The sequence below is a fragment of the Choristoneura fumiferana genome, chromosome 19, assembly GCF_025370935.1.
Source record: "Choristoneura fumiferana chromosome 19, NRCan_CFum_1, whole genome shotgun sequence".
Classification (NCBI taxonomy): domain Eukaryota; kingdom Metazoa; phylum Arthropoda; class Insecta; order Lepidoptera; family Tortricidae; genus Choristoneura; species Choristoneura fumiferana.
The window spans coordinates 11,736,541-11,762,682 of record NC_133490.1 but is presented as its reverse complement, the minus strand read 5'-3'; the positions used below and the strand labels follow the sequence as shown (position 1 = coordinate 11,762,682).

Sequence of the window (26,142 nt, the reverse complement as noted above, 5' to 3'; positions counted from 1 at the left end):
TAAAACGCAGCCATTAGGGTAGCAGTCTTTTTGGTGTTTTAAGCTTCAACCAAGCTTTTCAACAACTGAAACAATGAACTATTTCACACCTCTCTTCAGAAAAGTAACTTTTCCTCCCTGACGAGAGGGAGCAAAGTGCAACTTTTCTGTTCAAGGCTTTTCAAATGGCTTGGCAAATGCCATTTTTTGAAGTAGATAATAGTAAAGCCACGCCATTTTCTATGCTGGTTGTTCTTAAATAATATTTAGATTTTTTTTTTCAAGTTTCTTAATGCTCGGTGTGAAAAGTTGTATGAGCAACTCGGGAGCAAAATTATTTTCATCTTGGGCCTTAACACTTGAATCCCTCATTAGGCTCAGGATTCTACTTTAGAATCCTTCGCTACATTCTGGATTCAATGTACGCCCTCGCCGTAAATACACCATTTTGCTCCTTTGTTACACAAATAACTATTCATATCCCTCCCATTGCCGCCCCAATCCTATCCTATCCTATAGTATTGCTTACCTTGCAATTTTCCTCTCTGTGTACCTGTATCTGTATAGCTTACTACTTGTGGTGTACAATAAAGAGTGATTGTATTGTATTGTATTGAGGGCTGGCTGCCTTACCTTCAGTGAGGATGTGTATGTATATCTTCATGGAGCAGATGAGCACGGGCGCAAGTTGCTTGACGCTCTCGAGGCAGCGCGCCAGCGTGTCCGCGTGCGGCGGGTGCGTCAGCTCAGACGCGCGCGCCGCCACCTGGAGGGGGGGGGGGATACCATACTAAGTAATATTGTTTTTAAATATTATACAAAACCTTGTGGTAAAGGTGATAGAAAGTCAGATAATCTTTGTTGTTAGATTGATGTAGTTACAAAATTACGATTTTTTTCCTCATAATATTTCGTGAGGTTTTCCTGACGTCAAGAAATTTGGGATGTTTTATGCAGTTTATGCTTTATGATCTCGTCCTTAGTGTTAATAATTCCTTGACAAACTGATTTCTTGTCAGTTTCATGACGGGACAACTTTTTGAGAAATACTTCTTATGCGATAACCCTGCGTTTGACGCACATCAATTGGCATCAGATAATCTAATCCAAGACGATCCCATAGAGCATATGGGAGCGGAAGCAATACCATGCCCTCGGTACCGCTCTGCTTCAGAGCATGACATGAGTTCGTGTGAGCTAACTTTGGGGGCGGCAGACGTAACTTGCCTTCGAATCCAAAGCTTAATGTAACTTGACTTGAAATGTATATTTCAGAACTAAATTATTGTTATATTATTTTAAAAATTTATGACGGTAGAACATTTACACTTCCACTGAACGTAGATATAGTTTAGATATAGTTAGTGTTTAGTTTTGTAACCAAGGGACCCCATACATCCCTGTATTTTATTATTATTTTTTGTATTTTTTTTCTTAATTGTATAATATAGTTTTTAAGTATTTTATTTGTAATTAATATTATTATGAAAAAATGACTTTTTGCCAAGTTTCTTGCGGCGCATTCTTCTTGGCAATGATGGTCTTTCCGAAAGCGCTGGTATTAAAAAAAAATGACGTGTAAAAGTGCCCATTGCGGCCTATTTACTGAATAAATCATTTGAATTTGAATTTGAATTTAATAGACATACGCTTGCCGCTACACTCACCGCGTAAAGCAATGTTGGTATTTAGATTATCTGATGCGTTTTCGCATAAAACCACAGACCGCTTTTAACCATCCATCCATCCCAGCCTATATACGTCCCACTGCTGGGCAGAGGCCTCCTCTCAGAACAAGAGGGCTTGGACCATAGTTCCCACGCGGCCCAGTACGGATTGGGAACTCACACGTACTATTGAATCGCTTCGCAGGTTTGTGCAGGTTTCCTCACGATGTTTTCTTTCACCGCAAAGCTCGTGGTAAATTTCAAATGTAACTCCGCACATGAATTTCAAAAAAACTCAGAGTTGCGAGCCGGGGTTTGAACCCACGACCCTCTGCTCGAGAGGCGATAGGTCAAACCACTAGGCCACCACGACCAATGATACTTAATTAAAAGCCGCATACAACAAGATAGTGCCCTTAATAATTTTAATAAGTTTTTCAGTTACATTTTCATAAAATATTGGACGTGAATTTTTTATTTTGTCAAGCCTCGTGTCAAGCCTCGTGTGGTCACGCCGTGCTAAAACGGCCGCCCACTAAAGAATTTCTTCGCGCTTCTCTGTGTCATTTTTCTTTTAATTGACAAAAGAAAAAAAATCGCGTCCACAATAATATACGACAGTCCTGAAGTATACTCTGAACAAAACAGTTTCAATACAAAATTTCGTTCGTCCATGCCAATCAGTTGGGAAATTAATCCCAATGAGGCACTTACTATGGTCTCTTGAAATTAAAAAAATAAATTCAAATGAACATTTACCTCTCTGGCAGCTCTGGACAGAGCCGGCGATATATCCCTCAGGAACTGCACGAGGTCCTCCATGGTGTCAATGACCTCGGCCACCACGAGGTAATCTAGCACCTAGCGACACGCACAAACATCTGGTTACTACGTGGATGATGTTGTAACATAAAATTAAAACTACTTTGAAATTACAATACAAATACGAATACATATATTCAGCCAATACTACTATTGTTATTCTACTATCATTATTTCTTGCTCATACCTAGTGCCATCCACGAAGACGCGTGATTTTGTCAAAATTAGACATTAATGACATTGTAATTAGAACCACGTGGCCACATGGCCTCTTACAGTAAACATGGTTAAAAAACACAAAATCGCTCAGAGGTCCATAGAGAGAGCCATGTTAGGGGCTTAGTTTGAGAGACAGAGTGCGAAATGAATGCATCCGGAAACACACCAAAGTAACAGACATCTTGATACGCATTGCACGACTGAAATTGAACTGGGCAGGGCATGTGGCACGCCGAGTAGGTAACCGCAGGGCCCATAGATCGCTGGTGTAGAGACCACGACCACAAGATTAAATGTAGGCAACCCCAGATGAGATGGTCTGATGACATAAAGAGTTACGCCGGACCGTACTGGCTCAGGAAAACGGAGAATAGGACGTAGTGAAGGAGATTAGGAGAGGGTTACGTCCAGCAGTGGATAAAGCCTGAAAAAGAAGAAGAGAGAAGAAGAAGAATTAGAGCCACGGCACGCGACATCGTAAATCGTAAAAAACCAAAGGTAACCGTCAACTAACCCTGTCCGTACTAGTCTAAACTGTATCACAACAGTGGGTCAATTGAAAAGTATTTTCCTTTTTGTTAATTTTATTTAGGACACCATATAAAAATAGTTGAGATCCACAAACAATAACGCTTCTAATGGCACGCTATTTGTAAGCAGGCACTACACTACATAAGGATTAAGGACATAGCTTAAATTAGATCACACACTGATTTCATACTATAGGTAATAATGACACAACTGCTTATTTTTAAGTCTAATAAAATTACATGCTATAAAGAATAACGATAACTAGAAAATTATCACTATTATCATTATATCAAACAACTACTCTCATACCTCAACAAGTTCGATACAAGTGATACTCAGTGGAACCCTGTGACAGGAAGCCTCTGCTGTTCTTATCAAGATTTTCTTTGATAAGTACGGCAAATGCTGACTGCGACAGAGTTCTACTGAGTGCCACGCAAAAGCTTGTCAAAGTATGACCAGCGGCATAAAAGTGCGATACATACCTTTTTGCACTCCTTGACGATCTTCCTGACTTCGGACTCATCGAAACACAGCAGAAGCGCTGACGTGCCTTGCAGAATGCCTCTTGAGCCTTCTATCAGCTTTTTCCTGTTTAAAATATGGACGGTGAAACAAATGGACAGTAACAGAGTAGAGACCAGGTAGCAGGTGGTAGGACCTTGTGCAAGGTCCGCCCGGATTGCTACCACCATCTTGCTCGCTAATCCTGCCGTGAAGCAGCAGCACTTGAGGTATCCCATCTTAGGCCTCTAGGTTGGCAACGCATCTGCAATCCCCCTGGTGTTGCAGGTGTCTATGGGCGGTGGTAATCTCTTACCATCAGGAGACCCTCTAGCTCGTTTGCCATCCAGTCGAATAAAAAAAAAGAGAACACTGCAGTAATATCCCCTATTGGTGAAGCAGAAACTATCAATCCACGTCGACCATTCTACCATCAATCGCAGATTGGAGTGGGGCGGTACCTGGCAGAGCTCTCGACCCTGTGCAGAGCCCCCGGCATGTCTTAAGGGCCCGCGTGTGGCGACTCTTATGGAGTATTACCTAGTGGGGCCGGAGTAAGGGTCGGCCCGCAGCATGTCAGAAGCCTGCTGTAGCAGCGTGGCCGCACTCTCGACCCTGTGTAAACCCCCGGGATGTCTTGAGGGCCACGTGTAGCGACCCTTATGGGGTATTACCTAGCGGGGCCGGAGTAAGGGTCGGCCCGCAGCATGTCAGAAGCCTGCTGTAGTAGAGTAGCGGCGCCCTCGACCCTGTGCAGAGCCCCGGGCATGTCCTGGCGGAGGATGGCGTCGTCCGACGACTCAATGGTCTCGTGGCCCACCTGGAAACAGAACCAATCATCTAAGGGTCTCGCCATATCTGTCGACACGCAAGCGGCTTTAGCTAACCACAAAACGCTTTATGTCCACGCAGTAAGAGCGAAAAAGACGGTTTCGCGTAGGTCGAAGAGAGAACGTGGAGAACTCGCCACTTTCACCGGTTGCCCGCAATTCTCACGATGTCATCCATCAGTCCACCTAGTGGGAGGCCTACCAACGTTTCGTCTTCCGGTTGGTGGGAAATGATCTCCACGGCCCATTAACACCAACCACTGAAGAAGATGGGGAAAGGCCGTGATGGAGTCCCAGAACCTGGCGGAGAAACGTTGGTAGATAGGAGGTGAGGTGGACCGACGACCTGGTCAAAGTGTCGGGAAGGCGCTGGATGAGGAGAGCACTGGACCGAGATGAGTGGCGAGCAATGCAGGATGCCTACACTCAGCATTGGGTAGCTATGGGCTGAAGAAGAAGTAGACTCAAGAAGAGTTGGTACTCATTGGTCCGTTGGTTTTTGTGGTTTTCGGTTGTGGGTGCTTGTTTGACTCCAGCTTACCTTGACGAGGTTGTTGACGGCGAGCGACACGGCCTGCACGGGCCGCGCCAGGTCGGGCATCGCGTTGCCATCTTCCGCTTCCTCGTGCAGGATCACCAGCCGGGACACCTGCACAGACAAATTAAGCATCAGCAAGGGAATAGCTACGTACGGGCAGAGAAGATGCAGGAATGCTCGCAAACCGTAACGTTTAACGTTACCTTGTCCCATTGCTCATGCAGCATTTACCTTAGATATATTCTTGGTTTGTCTACGCCTGCGCCCCCCTTAACATAATCCTAGCTACGCTCTTGAGCATCAGCATATTTCACATCGCATGGTAGTTCGTATTTTGCCCTTTTGTACCCAGCTGAGTATGAAAAGAGTTACGACAGTGGACTTTATGTACAATCCATCGTAACGGCTGGGTTCTAAAGGGACTAGATGTGAGCTGCATAGCCCGTGCGTTCGGTTTTGGGACGGACGCATCCTTTCCCGTGGGTGTCGGAAGAGGCGACTAAAGTACCCCTATGCCTTATGCGAGCTAGTGGGCAGAAGCACCCTCTAATGCTAACTAAACTAAGTTGGAGCAATCCTGGATTTGTCAATAGGCCGTATAGGCCGCGCATGGGCGTCAGCGTCATAGGGGCGGCAGATTTCAGAGGCCGAGGAAATTGATTATTTTAGAAAGGCTCCCATACAAAAAACGTGTTTTTTTGTTGTTGTATAGATAATGGTACGGAAACCTTAGTGCGCGAGTCCGACTGGCACTTAACCGGTTTTTGTGCCTCCTGTAAATTTGATCTGATAGAGTTACGAGATCTGTCACTTTAGCCGACGACTTGTAACTGCACCCGTTATTTGTAACACAGCCGAAACTTGGGCACATGTATGTAACTGGGGATAAGATTGCACACTAAAGAACTGTCTGTCAAAACATATTCTCTCTGGAAGCAATAATATTACGAAATAGTATAAAACTGTTGCCTTCAATAGCAGACTCGTAGCAGTTTCTGTTGCTGTATTATTATTATTATTATTTATAATGCACAGGCAGCTTATAGCTGATGCGTGCATATCATTGTTCACTTGTGTAATTGTCTTCAAAGTACTTATCAAGTCTGTTTTAAAAAGTTCACTGAAGGTGCACTGATAACTGTCTCGGGCAAACTGTTCCACTGTTTCACGACGCGGTTACCCAGGAAATGGCGCCTGGGGTTGCTTGTACTTAAAGTGCGTATCAGTTTCAGAGAGTGACCTCGCAGCCTCATAAGTATTCATCATCTCTTTCTACCAACGTCCTATACCGTGTGACAGAAGGTAATGGTGAAAGCGATTGTGACTTCGAGTAAGTTAGACAATAAGGCCTTTGGTTTGTTCTATATTCAAGCTTTCAAGAAAAGAGCGTACTTCTACCTAAAAAGCCGGCAACGCACTTGTGACTCTTCTGGTGTTGCAGGTGTCCATGGGCGAGGGTAATCGTTTACCATCAGGCGATCCCTTTGCTCGTTTCCCTATACTATAAATAAATCCAAGGTATAAGCATACACATCCATACTTAATATTATAAATGCGAAAGTGTGTGCGTGTTTGTATGTTTGTCCGTCTTTCACGTCGAAACAGAGCGACGGATCGACGTGATTTTTGGCATATAGATAGTTCATGCGCCAGAGAATGACATAGGCTACTTTTAATCGAATAACGATAACCGAATTCCACGCGGGCGAAGCCGCGGGCAAAGGCTAGCTTATAATAATAAGAATTTATTGCTTAGCTAAACTTTCACTTGCATCTTATCTTAACCAACAGATAAGGAAACAACGATTTACTTATTCCTATCACGTTTCAACCTATACGTACGTACATTTACATAGTCAAACGTGCATTTTATGCCGGATAAGATAAATCCATACTAATATTGTAAATGTGAAAGTGTGTATGTTTCTATGTCTTTCAACGGAGCGACGGATCGACGTAATTTTTGGCATAGAGATAGTTTATGGGCCAGAGAGTGAGAGCTACTTTTTATCTAGAAAAAATGCACTGGTTTCGAGTGAACAGCGCCCGATGGCCAAATTCCACGCGGACGAAGTCGCGGGCAAAGCAAGCATAGTATAAACTAAGAGTATTTATACCGTACCTAATTTTAATAGCGTTAGATTCATCGGCAAGACAGTTTCTAGACGCCATTACTATATCAGATTCTTTCTCTAGGAAATCGTTCTGTGCTCTTAGTGTAAGGTTTCGGTACAAAATACGTCTCGTTTACGTTCGCGTTAAAATCTCAATTTGTGTGGAAACACGAACAGCGCCTCTAGCGGAACGTTTGCGATGTTCGTGTTTCCATACAAATTGAGATTTTAACGCGAACGCGATCGAGACGTATTTTGTAACCGAAAACTTACACTAAGGGTACTGACAACCACCCCTGAGGTAGAGCAGCGATATTAAAGGCCCCTTCACACCGACGTTTTTCGTGTTACCATGTCCTTATTATGCTCACAATGTGTAAGGAAAACAGTCTCTATCTTTCCTTATTCTTAATTATTATTTTTATCTCGTCTGTAAACCTAACTATCTCACTCTAATAAACACTTCTTGCATTGCTTCTTGCATTTTCTCTTGCATCTCCGATATCATCAATTACTCACAATATTCTAAACCTATGCTGCTGACTTGACTGAGAACCGAAGAAATTCTAATTTGGGTCTTAAATGAGCTCCAAAAGGGTTGAAATTCCTTCTTAAACCGCATGGCAGTTAAAATAATTTTCAGGGCATTCGGCAGTCCCCCACATATCCTTAGAGCCCAGCGAATGTATATCCTATTCAATGGTAATAGAGTTTAATTTAGCGACAGTAAGAAAGTACGAAGCTTTGGCAAGTGAAGTGTATGACTGCGAATTCAAGTGAAAGTGAATGCAGTGTATTGAGTTAAGATGTGGTTGAGATACTCAGCGGGCAGAGATCTCGTGCTTTGATACTGTTTTATATTCGCGGTTCGAACTAAAACCATTCGCAATCAAATCCAAAATGTTTAAGTATAATTTACACCAACGGCTCGCATCGCATCGTATCAGAGAGAATTTTACAATCTTTAACAACATTAAATACACAGTACACATTTCGGTACATACGGTAGTCTGTATGACCATTACGCGAAAATCCTAAATCCTTTCAGCGCCAAAATCCTCTATCCCGCGGGAAAACTATTCTATGCCCTTCCCAGTGTCTCAACCTGAAATCAATCAAAATCGAGTCAGCGATTTAAACCCGCGGGAGCTTAAGCTTGGAGAGATAACAGAACAGACATACAGAAAGACGGAGTACGTTCGCATTTATAATATTACTAAGAAAGTTAAGTACTAAGGCCCATTATAATAAAACATTGATCAACACATCGCCGAAGTAATCAATCAACAGACCGATAGATCCAAACATAAAGCTCATTACAAAATCCACAGTCCATTACGGGCTCGGCGCGCGCCGGTCTCGAATCAATCCGCTCCTAATGTGGACACTCGTTTACACATGCTGCGTTCGCGCCATACATAATTAAAGGTTGTACAGTACTCGACGATATAACTATATAGAAATATTGAAAAATTGAAAATACAAACTGAAATATAGATGCACAGAAATACCAGAAAAATAAGACCAGTACTGGGAATCGAAACCAGGTCCAGGTCCACGGGGTAAAAAAATCCACAAAAACCATCTTAATTTGATTGGTTAACAACGCTCTTGTCCGGGTGAGCGGTTAGTTCCAATGGAATGCCGAAAGTTTCTCGATGAGGGCTACGGTATAGATATCGCTAGCGTCACTGCTAAGTGGTTAAATAAGAAACAAACTAGCTGAGATATGAGTTGCATAGGGGAAATTCGTGTCTGTACCGTTGTCCAGCAGTGGTTTAGCGGTATAGCACGCGGCACGGAATGCCGAGGACCTGGGTTCGATTCCCAGACCCCAGTGCTGGTCTTATTTTTCTGGTTTTTCTGTGCATCTATATTTCAGTTTGTATTTCAATTTAGGTTTTACGGGATGACCGTAAAAGTAAAAATTTGGAATTGAAATAAAAAATACGAAAAGATTCCAAAAAAAACAATCTTATATAGAGATATGTTCACAAGATCGAAAAAACATGCTCCGAACGCAGAGACAGCCCACAAGCCGCACACGCATACGGTTTATGACTTTTTTGTGCTTGAGAATAAGCGAGCTTTTTTTTCATTTACTAATTGTTTTAGTTCATTGATATGGACTTGCGCAAAGTATCGCCTGATTCAATAAATTATTATATATTTATTGTTTGACAAACGTTAGTTGTAAAAGATTTTTCAAAATGTCTTTAAAAACAACGAAAATATGATATGGACCTATTATGGACGTCTTAAATTGTCAATGAGAGAGAGATCCGTCATGGAATATGACATATTAATCCTACGCGACCATACATAGAATGTCCATACTAAATTTATTTAATTTATCTTCAAAGAGATGGAATGGAAATTTTCATTCGCTCATATCTTGCTTATGGAACATCAGACCAGGAGACCCGCTTTCTCGTTTTCCATCCAGTCGAATAAAAAAAAACGAATATTGATGATTTTTTCACGTCATCGTTTTGTTTTCCATTTTTATTCCAAACTACATCTAAATCAGTTTTGCGATTGAAGCATGAAAAGCTAAAAGTCACACGGACAGACACTCTCGCATTTATAATTAGTACTTAAATATTGTTCGATGCATTTTTTTATCTTCGCTGCGCTTCGCTCGTCAGTGTGCGCCTGCGCGGCCCCGCATAGCCGTCCACTCAATAGATTTTAATGAATGAGTCAGGAACTCTTGCTTTCAATTCAATGACTGCCGGTTACAACCGCTGCGAGATCGAAACAGTATATTTTTTATCGAGGGACTAAAATAAGCCAATATAAACCCGAGGTGGTTAGCCACCCGAGCTTTAGCGAGGGTGTCTATTTATTCCAGGGTTTATATTGACTTTTAGTCTCGAGGTGTAAACTCTATTTTTCACTTCGATTGCGAGAAAAATCAATTTATTTTAATCGTTTATGATTAACGCTCTACAACAATTTCAAAGTTTTCCCGGTAAGTATTTTTTTCCAACCAGACACAGATATAACAAAATCGCATCGGCGAAATGGTCCATACAAAAACTGGAATGATTAGAATGGCGCCACATTCTATGCGGAAAAATCATAGAATTAAGACCACGTAGACTAAGAACGTAACATTTTCGTCATGAAAATGGTCCACACACAATCTTATTTTATGCCAAAAACTAAGCAACTGGCTGTTTGAGTTTATCTATCACTCGAAGTAAATTAAAAAAAATATATTTTACTCCCTACTAATTAAGTACTCACTTTACTCCCGCCTCGTAAGGCTATATTGACCTACTTTTAGTTTGAGCATAAGAAGTGAAAAAGCAATACATAGGTACAGTCGCCATCCGATATTTCGGAGTGGCCAAGGTAGTCAAAAATATCGGCACATGCACTCTATTATTAAGGTATTAGAGTTCATGTATCGATATATTCGATCACCTTGGCCACCCCGAAATATCTGGTGACGACTGTACAGTCACCAAGTAAGTGCGTTAGCATGATTTACCCGACTCCCCGAAAGATGGTTGTCTTTCGTACCAGGATGAAACCTTTGTGCTACTGATGTCATATTAAGATTTTATAAATCAGGAACGGTTCGACTAGTTTCAGTCCTTTGAGAAGACCTTTTTCAAAAGGTTTTTGATTGGTATTGATACAGTACAAGGAAAAATCCAACAGATACTAAAGAACATACGTGTCACCGGAATTTGAAAGTGTCTCGTATGTCTTCAAGGCTACTACTAACTTAATCAGTGGGTTTGTACGATATGATGACATAAGCGTCGAAATACTTCGTTGACATTGTCGCTATGACGGCGTCATTAATTTTTATCAATTATACCCGTAGTTTGAACTAAGTCTTTCAAGCAGAGGATCGGGACTTCAAACCTGGGCTCACATTTTCGAGTTTTTCGAAATAGAATTTGAAATTTACCACGAGCTTTACGGTGAAGGAAAACGACCTGCGAAGCAATTTAATGGCGTGTGTGAACTTCACAATCTGCACTGGGCCCGTGTGGCAACTACAGTCCAAGTCCTCTCATTCTGAGAGGAGGCCTGTACCAAGCGGCAGGACGTATATAGGCTGGGATGATGATGAATTAAGTAATAATCAAAGCTTAAAAACATGTCCATGTGTCACGTTGAAAGGTAAAGACATAACAAAGTATAGGTAAAGGCTGACCAGGAATATTTTTAAAAACCTGACGCGAGGGCACCACTTCTAGGTTTTATATTGCAACATTCTTTACACTTACTATACGATACCTACCAGTCATATTGACAACGGTGTCGGTGATTTTATTTAAAGGAATATTTTCTAATCCCTCAGACTTTCTCTATGACCATATACTTTTATACATTGTGAATTATTTTCCTTCCAAAGCTATGGATAATCTTCGGCATTTTAACGCACAAAAACGCAAAATATCACTTTTAAATACCACGCGCAAACAACGTTAAACTTTGACGGCAATAGACAGGTGACATTTGAATTTAGTGTTAACAGTGCAAGAAATTAGTTCTATTGGTTCTGCGCAATATGGCGAGGTTTTTTATAATTCTGGTCAGCCTTTTACTATACTAACCTACACTACACCCCTCTTCTTCTCTAAGGGGTTGAATAATAGCATGGACATTTGTCTAGAGCAGTCATAGCTGAACAAATCATTAATAAAGTTCCATTCATTCATCACAATTAGTCATCAATCAAAGACTGTTCTTGAATAAATGTTTGTGATTGATTTATTCTTGAGTAAACAAATCTAATTGAATTACCAAGAATGGAAAACAGTAATTAATTTCATTAAGCCACTGCCGATTGGAAAAGTTTTTTTAGTCCCCAAAGAGTTATTTAATCGCCTTTATTAACATTATCTTTTAATCGCCATTAAGTTTTTTTTTTTAAGTAGCATGTATAGTGTCCCACTGCTGGGCAAAGGCCTCCCCTCTTGACCTCCACAACTCTCGTTCTGACGCAATGTCAGGCCAGTCTTTTGCGTATTAAGTTTAAATTCTTATATATTAAAAAGTTGCTACGGGCGGGATCTCAGGAAGTAGAACATTAGCTTTAGAAAATAAGATAAAACTATTATTCTGTTCGCGAATCAGATGAAGCAACATAATGAAGATATTTTTTGTAAAAATCTCAATTTCCAAAACATTGTATGATTCATACGATTTTACCGCGGATTATTCCAAAAAATTGGTTGATGCTATTTTTCTTGTCGTTCGTTATAACCAGGGATCGGGTGAGTAGGATCATTTTACAAGCTTTTATTTAGTTTCACCTGTCCCGTTGTATGTCTGTCTGTAAATCTTGCAAGTTAAATTACACACTAACTGTCGTTACTTCGTATAGGTATACACATAGTGTACCGTACACTAAGATATACGAAGTAACGATCTATGAACTATGAACGCGGGTGACACGCGCGTACACACAGATACACTTAGTGTATACACTGTGTACCGAGCAAATTTCGTGGTCCGTTTGAGCCTGCAAAGAACCGCTACGAAATCCCTACTTACAAGATGTTCCCTATAAACAAGCTATGGATATTTTAGTGTATTTCGTAATAGACGAGTTAGCCCGAGACGGTGGGCGCGGCAAAGGGCGCGCCCTACCGGGGGGTAGCGGGTTCATTTCCTTCTTTAATGGGATGACATTTCGAGGGGACCTTTTACGGCTGTTTTTGTTTGTTCAAATATGATTATCATTTAGTTGTGGTCAGATAGTGATTTAAAAGCGCGTTGGAAGTTAATATTTAGGGCATTTAAAGAGTTTACACCTTTGGTTTACAACTAAAAAGGGAGTTAAAAAAACCTGTGGGTTACTGTACCTAATCAATAGAACAGATCTTAAAAGCTTTTTTGTCTGTTATAGTACAAAGACGTGTCGTACACAAAAATATGACAAAAAAGAAACAAAAAGGACTAATCCATCTGGATACATTACGTCCCACCAATTTTTATAATTTTAAGACCCTTCCTTGTCACAATTTTTTTCGTGTGTCACAAATCGCGAGACCCTCTCCCCTCTCAAAATTGTGATATTATTGATGGGCTTACAAGAATTTAATAAAACAGGAATATGACGAAAGAAGACTGATAAAATGCAGCGCTAACATGTCATCTGTTTAGGTGTAAACAAACTATCTGCCGGCCAAGTTTCTTCCGGCGCATTCTTCTTGGCAATGATGGTCTTTTCCAAAGCGCTTGTAGTATATAAACCGGCCATAGCATTATTTATTACAACATTAGACATTAGCAAAAAACGGCAAAAAAAAAACAAGTTTGTTGTATGGGAGCCCCCCTTAAATATTTATTTTATTTTAATTATTTATTTTTAAAGTGATTATACAACTAAATATTCTGTGAATATTTCAGGCGAATACCTATTGCCGTTATTAATATCAAGCAAAAAAACGGCAAAGAAATCGCGTTTGTTGTATGGGAGCGCCCCTTAAATATTTATTTTATTCTGTTTTCAGTTTGCTGTTATAGCGGCCACAGTAAAACCCATACATAATCAGTGAAAATTTCAAATGTCTAACTATTACGGCTCAAGAGATAGAGCCCTGTGACAGACGGACGGACAGCGGAGTCTCAGTAATAGGGTTCCGTTGGCACCCTTTGGGTACGGAACCCTAAAAAGAGACAAGTAAGAGAGCCCTTTTTGGCCTACTTACAGAATTTTTGATTTTGAAAGGTTACCGGCGAAATTCAGCCAAGTAGTAAATTAAAATTTGGCACCGCACATGTACCTATATATACATAATAATATACACAGCTTTAGTGCTGAGTACCGCTTAACATCTCACTGGGTCACGGCCACAGCGAGGCCGGCACGAGCTTTCGACCGCTACAACTTTTTGTTTGCGATGCGGACGCGGGCTTCGGTAGGGACATGTCTTTGACAACAACTGCTTTTAATGCTTCAGTTGTTAGGACTAGACCGGGAGGTACCTTGATTCTACTCATCATCATGATGCAAGCAACTACGTCGGACTATCGGGAGCTCATTATGAGCTACCATGGAACCATTTCACAGTAAACGCCATAGTGACATCGCATTAATTAACAAGGAAAATCGTAATGACTTTTTCACCGGTGGCTCATGAATTAAAGTCCACGACCGTAGTGTCTAGAGTTCATTCCATGTCTGATTTTTGACAACTTTGTAAAACATGTAGGTAAACATTAAATAGGTCACTTATTTGACAACACCATGAAAATATAGATAAACAGTTTATGTTCAGCGAAGAAGAAAAGAATTCGTATCCAAAGAAAATTTAATTGATAGATGGATTTTGGAAAATCTAAAAATCTATAAGTATAGCTGTCTCTTTCTATGTAGTATATCGCTCCGTATAATGTTGAATTTCAAACCTTTAGAACTGTTGTGTTGGAAGGTAGCTTGAAATTTTTTTTCCGTTCGGATCTGAAACATGGTTTGCCAATCTTTGCTCTACAATATTAGTCAAATACCGTATTGAAAGTGACTGAAGACTATCGTCTACCCTGTATTTTGTGTTGTTAACATACAACAACACAAAATGCACTTGCACTTACACTGTACTGATTTGTGATGCTCAATAAAGAATACCTATTTATACTTATTGTATTTTTCCCGCGGTTTCGCCCGCGTGGGATTGGGATTCGGTTATCGCGCGCAGTTCCCTCGAGAACTGTGCATTTTTCCGGGATAAAAAGTAGCCTATGTCTCTCGGGCCCATAAACTATATCTATGCCAAAATCACGTCCATCCGTCGCTCCGTTTTGTCGTGAAAGACGGACAAACACACACAATTTCGCATTTATAATATTAGTATGGATTATATTGTTTTCTGACGGAGGAGCACTAAAAGCGACTAGGTGGAGCCTTTTAGTAGAAAGGGCCCAGAGTATTAGGGTTCAGTGGCATCGGCAATACAGTGAAAATCTCAGTGGTATGTCCAAGAGATGGCGGCCATGAGTAGGCGGCTGCCATATGGTGTTATTGAAATTGTTTTGAATATCTTAAATGTTACTGGCTATAAAACTTGCGGAGTTTATTGCTAGTCATAATTTGTAGTAGGCATTATGTTATTTACATATGTTGATACTTTGAGCCAATGAGAGGATTAAGGTAACTAATAAAGCTGAGACAGATCTGTGATCCAAAAATGCAGTCGCCATCATAAAACTAGAGAGCGTCGACATAGCTCTAACACACAGAATGCAAAAAAAAACGATATCAACTGGGTCACACACAAAATGCCAACCCAAAAAAAATAAAGGTCAATGGAACAAGAAAAATGAAACAGGCAAAACAGGATTCACGCGTATTAAACCTTTTCGCTAATCAACAAGCTTGTATGTGACAAAACGTCATGTCCACGCATTTAACGGTTTTTTAAAAACAAAACACGGCGGCTGATTGCGAAACATCATTCTAAATTTAAATCGGGCGCCAACGGAAGGCGCGAAAATGAAAATACGGTTTAAACAAACTGCCAGTAACAAACGGTGAGTCAGAGGTGGGGAATAGAAACATTTTATGTCACCTGGCAACACTGGCATCGGAACTTACATAATACATAATAGCCACCTTTATGGACGACCAGTTAAAGTCGGATGAAATCATCGATATAAAAGGGGCGTGTGAGAGCAATGCTGTTATAGGTACTTGCGCGTAAATAAACATCAGCTGCTACCACTTATCGTTTCGGAGATTGGATTGTGAGTGTTTATAATGTGGCGTTGTAAGAAGGATGCCAATAAGTGGCAGGTTCCTTAATAATTTGATTACTTTTCTCCGTGCCTAGCAGTGAGTGAGACGTTGGCCGAGATGACGATGAGATTAAAAAAAATACAAATACTTTTGTTCTGTTACTAAAACAAAAGATTAAGAAGAAAGTTTTGGAAAATAAAAAAAGCCTTTGAGAAGAATAAGTGTTAATTGGCCCAAAATGAGTTGCAAGTGTGTACAGTCAAAATGATTTAAACACTATCTTATTACCTTGGCAGTAAAGTCGTGTCTACTTTTAGATCATTTTGAGCACCATAACCGCTCATCCACTTCTGCTACTGACTGTACCCTACCTACCCACACTTAGCACTGCACAAAAAAATACGGCTCATCTGAAAAAGTATACCTTCTGGGAAATAGGGACAGTTCATCTTTACCTTTAGAGACACCTTCAGAGCGAGTGCACTTTCAGGAAAGTGGGTTTTACGAGCCTAAGCCTAAGATGCATCCCATTGCTAGTTCTCACGCCCAGTGGGGATTGGGAACTCCAAGCATTCACATGCATCATACATAATGATACGCGTAAGAATACTAATAACCGCGACATAGCAGTAAAAGTGTGGGAACTGCGAGATAATTGCTAGCCTTCATTACGGGTCTTGCGGTTGTCACGTCATAAGATTGGTATTGGTGGTGGCATGCACCGAAATTCGGCCCGCGCGTTTTGGGATGAATGCTCTTAAGCCCAATTTACACCGCGAGTGGAGCAGAGCAGACTCATTAATGACTTAGTTTAGCTTACCATGAGTCAAAGAAGTGGCCTGTCAATTTTTAAACAAGTTCTAGACAAGTTCCTATGAAATGAATATGTCGCTAATCGAACTTTCAAGTTGACAGACACGTCTATTGGCAATAGGTACTTATACTCTTTGGGTAATGCCAATTTGGCATTATTGTTTTATGACATGCAAACGATTGCGAAGAATAGGGAAAATTACTTGGACAGAAAAAGTCACCAATGAAGAGGTTTTAGAAAGAGTGGAAAAGAAGAGAACATTAATGGAAACAATAGAGAATCGGAGAGGGATAATGGTTGGTCATCTTATACGGCATGATGAGTTCATAAATGTCATCTTAGAAGGAATAGTGGAAGGGAAGCGAAAAAGAGGGAGATCGAAAATTGATTATACAAAGCAAATAAAAGAGAAGGTAGCCGTCATGTCGCATAAGGAGGTTAAGGAGACAGCTTTGAGTAGAGCGAAGTGAAGAGTCATTCATCAGCTACACCGACAAGAGTGTAACTCTTAAATAAGAAAGAAGAAACGATTATCAACTTTAGGGTTGTAGACCAGTATACCACATATTTGGCTGATGGTACATCGGACCAACTTCATAGAGGTCCGGTGTAAGTACTTTCACGCAGCAGATCGTTGTACGTTAAACTAAGTCATTAATGAGTCCGCTCCGCTTACGGTAAAAACCGGGTTTTATCGCCGCGTTTCCACAAGAAATTTTCGAGGAATGTGTTTTGATGAAACCAATAGGACAGAGATAAAACGGATAGTGGTTTAGCCGGATACCGAATACCGGATATTCGGCGGGACCGTTGGCCGGATAGCCGGATATCAGGCCGACGGATATTCGACCTAGTTTTACGTACAATTAAATTAAGTTAATTCGAACATGCGCATGATACTCCGTGCAGGTTGCAATTGCAACTTGTAAAGTAATAATTAATTAACTTAGGCGATGTCGTTTCTGTTTGTTTTGTTTGAATAAACGCATTTATCCGTCGATTAAAATTAATCAATGGGTGGTGAAACAGCCCCTTAGAATAATAAACTGATGTCAATAATTGATAAATTCATAAATAAATACCAGTTTTTAATCATAACTATAAGTTTTTTACCATCCGGTATCCGGCCGGATAGTACGCAACTATCCGGCATTCGGCCGAATAGTAAAATAGTGGCCGGATACCGGATACTGGCCGGATATCCGTTGCATCTCTAATAGGAACGCTTCATTTAGCTATCCTCGCTCCACTGAGCTGTTTCAAGATCACCATAAACGAAGATAGGCAAAGCTCCGTGTTCATGGTAAACATTAATTGAGCAACATTGTTGAATCAACGCGTTGCCGAGTTGTCGTTCACCGACAACAACATGTCAGTCAGCAACATGACTGAACAGCTCAGCAACACGTTGATTCAACAATGTTTCTCAACTAATGTTTACCATTTTTATTTAAACCACGTCGGTGGGAAACAGGCATGCGGCCCGCCTGATGTTAAGCAATTACCGCCGCCTAGGAACGCTTGCAACACCCGAAGTATCACTCGCACGTTGCCGACCCTGCATAAACCTTTTTATACCCCTTTTGAAGACCTCCATGCTGTAACTCGCTGGGAAAAATGAATAATATATAAGTAACGCGTATGTTGTTTTTATTTTTGCCTTTTGTCATGTTCATTGTATTTTTTTTAATGTGGCAATAAATGTCTTTTTATTTTTTTTATTTTTATAATAGTTTGACGACCGGATGGCTAAGTGGTTAGAGAACCTGACTACGAAGCTTGAGGTCGCGGGTTCGAATCCCGGCCGGTGCAGATGTTTGTATGAATAATACGAATGTTTGTTCTCGGATCTTGGATGTTTAATATGTATTTAAGTATGTATTTATCTATATAAGTATGTTTATTCATTGCCTAGTGTCCATAGTACAAGCGTTGCTTAGTTTGGGACTAGGTCAATTGGTATCAAGTGTCCCATAATATTTATTTATTTATTTATTTTATAATAAATTAAGCGTTTCTATTATTGTTTATTAGAAACACATTCCTCCCACATCTCCGGAGGAATGGCAGCTTTAGGCTGGAGATGATGAAAAGCAGCGTTGACGGACGTATCGCGATGCCCGTAGATCGCACCGGGCAGGTGCGCGCGCGCAGCCTCGCCGCTTCCGCCGTCCCCGGCTATTTGCGCGCGGCCCTTCTGTTACCATTCTATTTCCGACTGTCGATACCGTCCCTTGGGACACGCGAAGGCTAAACGGTGGACGTTGACAGATTCGTGGAAGAAAACCGAGCAGGGCGATTCGTTGTTCGAGCGTTTAAACCGTCTCATTTTTCTGGACACTTTTCTGTAAAAATGGCCGTATATTTCGATAGTTTTTAGTTATCTGGTAGAAATACAGGAAAGAGATGAGAAATAAACGAAAATGACATCGTTTACAGAAACATGAGGCGGTTGTAACGCCCGAACAATCGCCCGGCAAGTGCTAGTCTGCGCGTTGAGGGTTCTGTCTAAAGACAAGATCGATTTTAAAATAACGGGTCTTTATAATTTATTGAATCAGGCGTTACTTTGCGGAGGTCCATATCAATGAACTAAAAGAATTTCCTGGCTCACCCGCGACCTTACGATAGCTAAGCTTATGCAAAATATGCGTGTTCATGCAGTTCCTCCACCTCCACACTGTAAGAACACACACAAATCACACGAACCCATCTATCACCACCACCACACTACACTGACGCGTTTCGAACTCAACCAGAGCTCATCTTCAGAGTGATACAACCGTACACCATGCTACCAGTTGTTAGACTAACAAACCACAACCAACGTTTCAACTTGTCACTGTAACTCCCCAAGTACCCACATACGTTTTATGAAACAAAACAAAACTACCCACAAATTATTAATAATTTTTTTAACCGTCCTTCAAAACTACCTTGATTTTTATTTATTTACTGTCAAGACATGTTTTATTAACTACCATTGCTGAAATTAGATCCAAGCCGTAGCAAGGGAGACGAAACTAAATTTACCTGCTCATTAATAATAGACCCCATACTGTTGTATCTAATTATCTCCATGCATTCTAAAACATCGAGACGAAGGGAAGTAACTGGTCTTTACCAGCTACTTCCCTAGTGTTAAGTTAAACATTATCATTAGATCTGGCACTTTATAGTTTTAGTGCTTTATAGTATTAGTTTTTAGGTGGCACTTATGGAGCCAAAATAAACCTTTCTTTCTTTTCTTTTCGTATGTATGTGTAAACTTTTCATGGCATAGATGTTTTTAGTAATGTTAATGCGAAGGCCGATGTAGGTCATCAATCATCATCATCAACCACCAACAATCAACAACAACACATGGAAACACATGACCAGCACGGACGCCCTGGTTAAAGTCGCGGGTTCGAGATGGATCCAGGCCGCTTCCAAACTTCCAACTGAAGCAACTGGAGGTCCATGGGGGAAGCCTATGTCCTACAATGGACGTCCTACGGCTGATGTAAAGATGATGATGAGACAATAAATCCCCTGATGGAAAGCAGTCACCGCCACGGACATTAGTTCACACAGCATCATCGACATTTCCCCATTCTAATCTAATGAGGGCTATCGCGAATGAATTCGCCACTAGAGGCGCTAGTGTAGCGTGAGGTCTCCGAAATGTCAAATCTCATAGTTTTTGGGTGAGCTACGCGGGTTTATTTATAATTAGAATAATTTTGTGAATATTTTGCAATATCTGAAATTAATTATGGCAAATATGCATTCCGGGGCAATGAATGTCTGTGTTTTGTTTTGAGACAGTTTTTGTCTTTCGGAAACCTTTTTCCTCCCTTTTTTCCGAACAAAACGGGGACTATGCAACACCGTGGCATGCTCGATATTTATATGGTACGGTTTTAAGGTGTATTAAATATGATTTTAATCTAAACTTTGTTTTCACGCCCGTAATAACAGACTTTGAAAGCCACACTTAAAAACCTCACGCAACAGTGCGCCATCTAGTGAGACAAAAACGATAGCCCTCATTACGTGACGTCTCCCAGAAACCCCAGCGCTATTTCAGGGCCCAAAAGGTCGACTAAGTCTGTGGAGCATCACCCGGCTATTTGTGGCGCTAACTGCATGCTTAATGCTCACTTTGTGTTTATTATGTTACTAGTTGTTAGCGATTTCGTCTGCGAAGAATTCGATTATCGCCGCGGGATCATTCTCATGCCTTAGTCGTATTTAGACGATGCAAGAGTTTGCTGCGAGTTGCGTTACATTGGCAGCCTATTGAAGGACAATTAATTCAATGAATGGTTTGATTCTTGATTCTTGGAGTCTTTTTGTATTATTTATTTCAACTCCAAATTTTTGTTACTTTTACGGTCATCCCGTAAAACCCATATCGAAAATACAAACCAAAATATGGATGCACAGAAAAACCAGCGCTGAGAATCGAAGCCAGGTCCTCGGCATTCCGTGCCACGTGCTATACCGCTACACCACCGCTGGACAGTGGTACAGACACGAATTTCTCCTATGCACCACATATCTCACTATCGCTTGTTTGTTTTCCTATTTAGTCACTTAAAAAAATCTTAATTTGATTGCTTAGTAGCGACATCTCTTGTCCGGGTGAGCGATTAGTTCCGATGGGGTGCTGAAAGTTTCTCTATGAGGGCTACAGCATAGATGTCGCTAGTGTCGCTGCTTAAGTGAATATGCATACAAATTTCAATTCTCGTCTCGCCTCGCCGGTGGAAATGCACCATAATGGTTTTTAAAACCTATCCAACGATACCCCACACTATAGGGTTGGATGAGAAAAAAAATACACCCCCACATTACGTCTATGGGAGGTACCCTAAAAAAAAATTTTTTAAGTTTTTTATAGTACCATTTTGTCGGCATATTTAACATTATGTCCGTGGAAAATTACAGCTTACTAACATTGATAGTCCCTGAGCAAAGCCGCGGACGGACAGACAGACATGGCGAAACTATAATGGCTCCGGAACCCTAAAAACCAGCAGTCGGACTCACGCATCGAGGGATCCGTACAAACCTGTAGGTAGTATCTTTAAAATTGTTAAAAATATTTTTATTATAGTGATGTAACTCAAAATTTACGCTTTTCGCAATTTTTCCTTTATCTGTGCTATAAGACGTTGCTTCGTACCAAATTTCAAGATTCTTAACTCACGGGAAGTACCCTGTAGGTTTTGATTCCCTTGCGAGTTTCGAAAATTTGCGGAAATTTGCTGCATAAACGGCTGTATCTTTTGATTGCGTTGGCTTAGAACTTTGATTTTCTCACAACTCCAGGGGACAGTAGACCTGAGTATTTGATATAAATTTCAGCTTGATACCTCCACGCGTTCCTGAGAAAAAGGGTCTTGACAGACGGACGGACGGACAACTGAACAAAGTGATCCTATAAGGGTTCCGTTTTTTCTTTTCAAGGTACGGAACCCTAAAAACAAACATATCTATTCACACTCGCATTTAAGATAAGCATATTTAACGAAACTCGCGCACTTCTCGCACCGTCTAAATAAAGAAGATGGCGCCTCATCGACCCGTATAAATCGTCGCTAATGTATTAGTGAATGTTGTGATTGTTCAATGATCTGATCAATCTCATGCCAATGAACCCAATAATCCGCGGTCCATTGCGCGCAGACATCTCGGAGTGTCGCAGATGGCTTCATTTGCATACAGCTGGTATCGGTGGAGTCTGTGACTTATTTGGGTCAGCGAGAATAAAAACTGGGCAAGCGCATGTTTAAGGCTCCGTTTCCACCCGAGATGTGATTAGAGGATGCGAGATTTCAAATAAGCGAGCGGTGCCGTGAGGTGGGAGCGGAACTTGTGACTTACAGCATAGAGGTGGAAAGAGCTGCATGAACACACATTTGTTGCATAAGAACATTTGTTGTAAGACCTGACTCAATAAATTATGACAAATAAGTTATAAACATGGAATGCTAAAATAACCGTTCCTTAGTATCCTTAAACAAGTTCTTACAGTCTTTAAATTACTGGAACTTGTTTTTAAATTCTCAGAAATCATTCAGTTGAATGAGTCATTTAATTGTGCTCTTAGTGTAATCGTTGAAGGTGTTATTGGAACTCAAATAACTCTTAAATTATGACTCATGTATTGAGCTTAAGAAGAAGTGTTTGTTTCAATTTATTTTTCTGAGTAAACAAATTTTCTAAGCAAACATTGTTGTGGGTAACTTAACATTTTGTAATTGTATTGTATACTATGTTTAATTTAAGATTTGTAACACACGTTTCTCGATATTTAGGACACAAATAGATTAAAAATACCTACATGTTCATTTCTTAGCAGTATTTATAATGTTTTTATTATAGAAGTGAACACAATTTTAAATAGTTTTAAGCCGCGTATCCATTAGAGCAGCCTCAGGCCGAGCACCGCGAGCCGAGCCATATTTTGTCGGTTTTTTGGCCGTGCTCAAAGGTGCCTCAGTCTGAGCCGTGCCTTTGGCAGCGTCTCCACTTGCGCGGCCTCGGAGCGAGGCAGCCGCTGGCCCGAGGCTGCCTCTAGTGGATACGTGGCTTTATTTTTTCATTTAAAAATGTGTGCAAATTTTACCGTTGTTTCAAATGTTAAAATAAATGGAGTATAGACAAGGCTCATTACTCCAGCAAGCAGAATTTTAGTATGTATGCATACTCATTTACCTCCCTTTTATAATAAAAAAAAACCCTGAGTGAGTTGGACGTTGGTTTGTTCCGCATTTTTGCCTTGACAACTGAACTGGTTGTGATGGAATTTTGCATACATGAAGTCTAGAATAAATAATAAGATACCTTTTATCCCAAAAAAAAATGTGCTATTCCTGAAGGACCATAATTTGTTTGCTATTCTAAAAAAATCAAAACCATCTACTTTGCCAATTGACATACAACTTCGCTCTACTGTAGACGCATAGACATGTTGGAAGCAATGTCTATCCCAAAAAAGGAGACTGTTTCCAAAAAATAATAATAATATGTGTTTATTGCCACACTAAAAATACCTACCAATGTGCCAATACAGTAAACATAAACAAAAACAGCAGATTAACCCGTCACGCGTCTAAGACTACATTTGTCCCTAACTTTTTTGAGCGAGAAATACCCTCTAGAGACTACCAGTAGTCTCTAGGACATTTCCCGCAAAAAAAAGTTAGGAACTAACATAGTCTCTATGACGCGTCAATTACAAGCTTTTATTTAGTTTTACCTGTCCCGTTGGCTGTCTGTCTGTCTGTTATCAAATCTTGCAAGTTAAATTCGACCAACTTCCAGTAGTTGGGTTGACTTGTTTAGTATACTTATGTAAATTAAGTGTCAATCAGTGGCGTAGCTACCAAGGGGCTAGGCGGGGCAGTGCCCCGGGGCCCTCAAGCTCAAGGGGCCCTCGAAATTCTGCTTTATAGCTGATGATAAAGCTGCTTAGCATTTTTAAAGTATTTGTATATATAATGATTTTACTTCAAAAAACCTTACCAGTTTTGATAGCAGTGGGCCCCATTTTTTTATTTGCCCCAGGGCCCTAGGTTATCTAGCTACGCCACTGGTGACAATATAATAATCTGGTAGTAACTGACATCCTGGTAATCCAGCCAGGATCATCTCCACGGGACAGAACTATTCAACTGTTAATGGCATCGACTTGAAATTTGGTATGCAAATGTAGTTTGGGTGACAATACAAGTACAGACAGCAAAAAAAGCTTGTATTAAAAATGAAATTATTATTCCTTTTTCAAACCATAAGGGACGCATAACACAGCACAGTATAAATTGCATTGTTTTTCTCAAGCTTCTTACCTTGCATAAGTTGCAGAGGCCTTGCTTGCAAAGACAAGGTCATAATGCAAAGATAACCCTTATCAATAAGACAGCATAACCACAGAACATTGGCATATATCCAGCAATAAGATTACGTCAATTTATTAACCTCACTCAGTGTTCCTTTCTCATTCTTCATGCACAAAGTGCCACTTGCTTGCAAATTCTAAGGTACGGTTTTTAGAAGTCACGATTTGCACTTGATTATGTTGCATTACATTTTGCTCCATTCATTGTATTCAAACAATTCAACCTTGACCGTGCATGTGTTGCTACACAATATTAGTGAAAAATTAACTTTTTAGTGATAACACATTGCTTACTTAATTTACCTAGACTCACTCAATGCTGCTTCTAGGGCATGCGCAGCCTAACAGCATTCTTATAAGACTGCCAAGCAACACATCGCAACCGCAACTCAGCTAATTAAAGACCATTTAGCAGATATTTCTCTGGTCAATCAACAAGGTTACAACACATGATACCTAGATATGGCGGCGAGCGGCGCCGGGCAGCCAAATATAGCCATTACCTCCGCTACAAACTTATTTGTTTCCGATGACATAATCCATAAACCCCAGCAGCATTCAGTAAACAATGAACGAAAGATTCGACACCTACACGAGAAAACTAGAACGCTAAAACAGCAATCTATTAATATCAATGTTATATCGTAAATAACTCTCTCACCTGTTGAGCTACCGGCTCCAATATACTCTCGATGATCTTCGTGTGAAACACAGGCATTTTGTATGTACACAGGCACTATTTGAACATTAGATAATAAACACAAATAAGAAAACAATTATGTGGAAAAAGTTACAACGAAACACAACCGATATTTTAGAAGCATACATAAATACTGAGTGACAGACAGCCAGCATCGGCGAGCGAGGGGGGGGGCGATTGACGTTTGTGTCGGTGTAGCCATAGAATAAAAAAATAAATTTACCAATCTTTCAAAATATTGGTAGAAATAAATTAACACTATCATAATAGAACAGAACGCTATCATAGGATAGATGATGGACAGGACTAAGTATAGATTTTTTTGTTTATTTTAGTCTACAGTTTTCCAACGAATAATAAGGTTTTTTTCTGTGTCGGGAAGAATCGTACAATGTAGCATTTCAAATAAAAATGATGAAATTTGTAACTGAGAAAGGTAAAGTTTTTAGCAGGTTTTTTTTTATATGGGACAATTGACACCAACTGACCAAGCAAAGCTTGAATTATGAAACCCCTTTAAACTGTCATTAGATTAGAAGTAGAAAAGCTTTACTGAAATGAGCTAAAACGAAAAATATTAGCAAAAATAAAACAAATTTTATAGTCAAATTATTTAATATCTTACAATTTACAATAATTACAATACATACTTTAAAATCTTATACCTATTAAGTCTTTATTTACGTGCACATATACATGAAACAATGCCAGACCATTAACAACAATTTGAAAAAACAATTTTGCACTGGGAAATGAATTTAGTCAAATCATTATTACTAATGCGACTAGGAATATCACAACTGATTTCGGAAAGGTAAACTTAGTA

The 26,142-nt window shown here is 40.3% G+C and overlaps 1 protein-coding gene across 1 annotated transcript in view; it reads right to left on the bottom strand.

Moving 5' to 3' along the window:
• Positions 1 to 25,467, bottom strand: part of LOC141438628 (vinculin-like) — a 29,077-nt gene extending 3,610 nt beyond the window's left edge. The window contains exons 1-6 of the mRNA XM_074102492.1: positions 25,278 to 25,467; positions 5,094 to 5,201; positions 4,397 to 4,542; positions 3,704 to 3,809; positions 2,406 to 2,507; positions 613 to 745 (exon numbers count right to left, since the gene is read on the bottom strand). Of these exons, the coding sequence (XP_073958593.1) occupies positions 613 to 745; positions 2,406 to 2,507; positions 3,704 to 3,809; positions 4,397 to 4,542; positions 5,094 to 5,201; positions 25,278 to 25,334 (652 nt within the window). The 5' untranslated portion in view covers positions 25,335 to 25,467. The remainder of the gene's footprint in view (positions 1 to 612; positions 746 to 2,405; positions 2,508 to 3,703; positions 3,810 to 4,396; positions 4,543 to 5,093; positions 5,202 to 25,277) is intronic.
• Between the last annotated feature and the right edge of the window lie 675 nt (positions 25,468 to 26,142).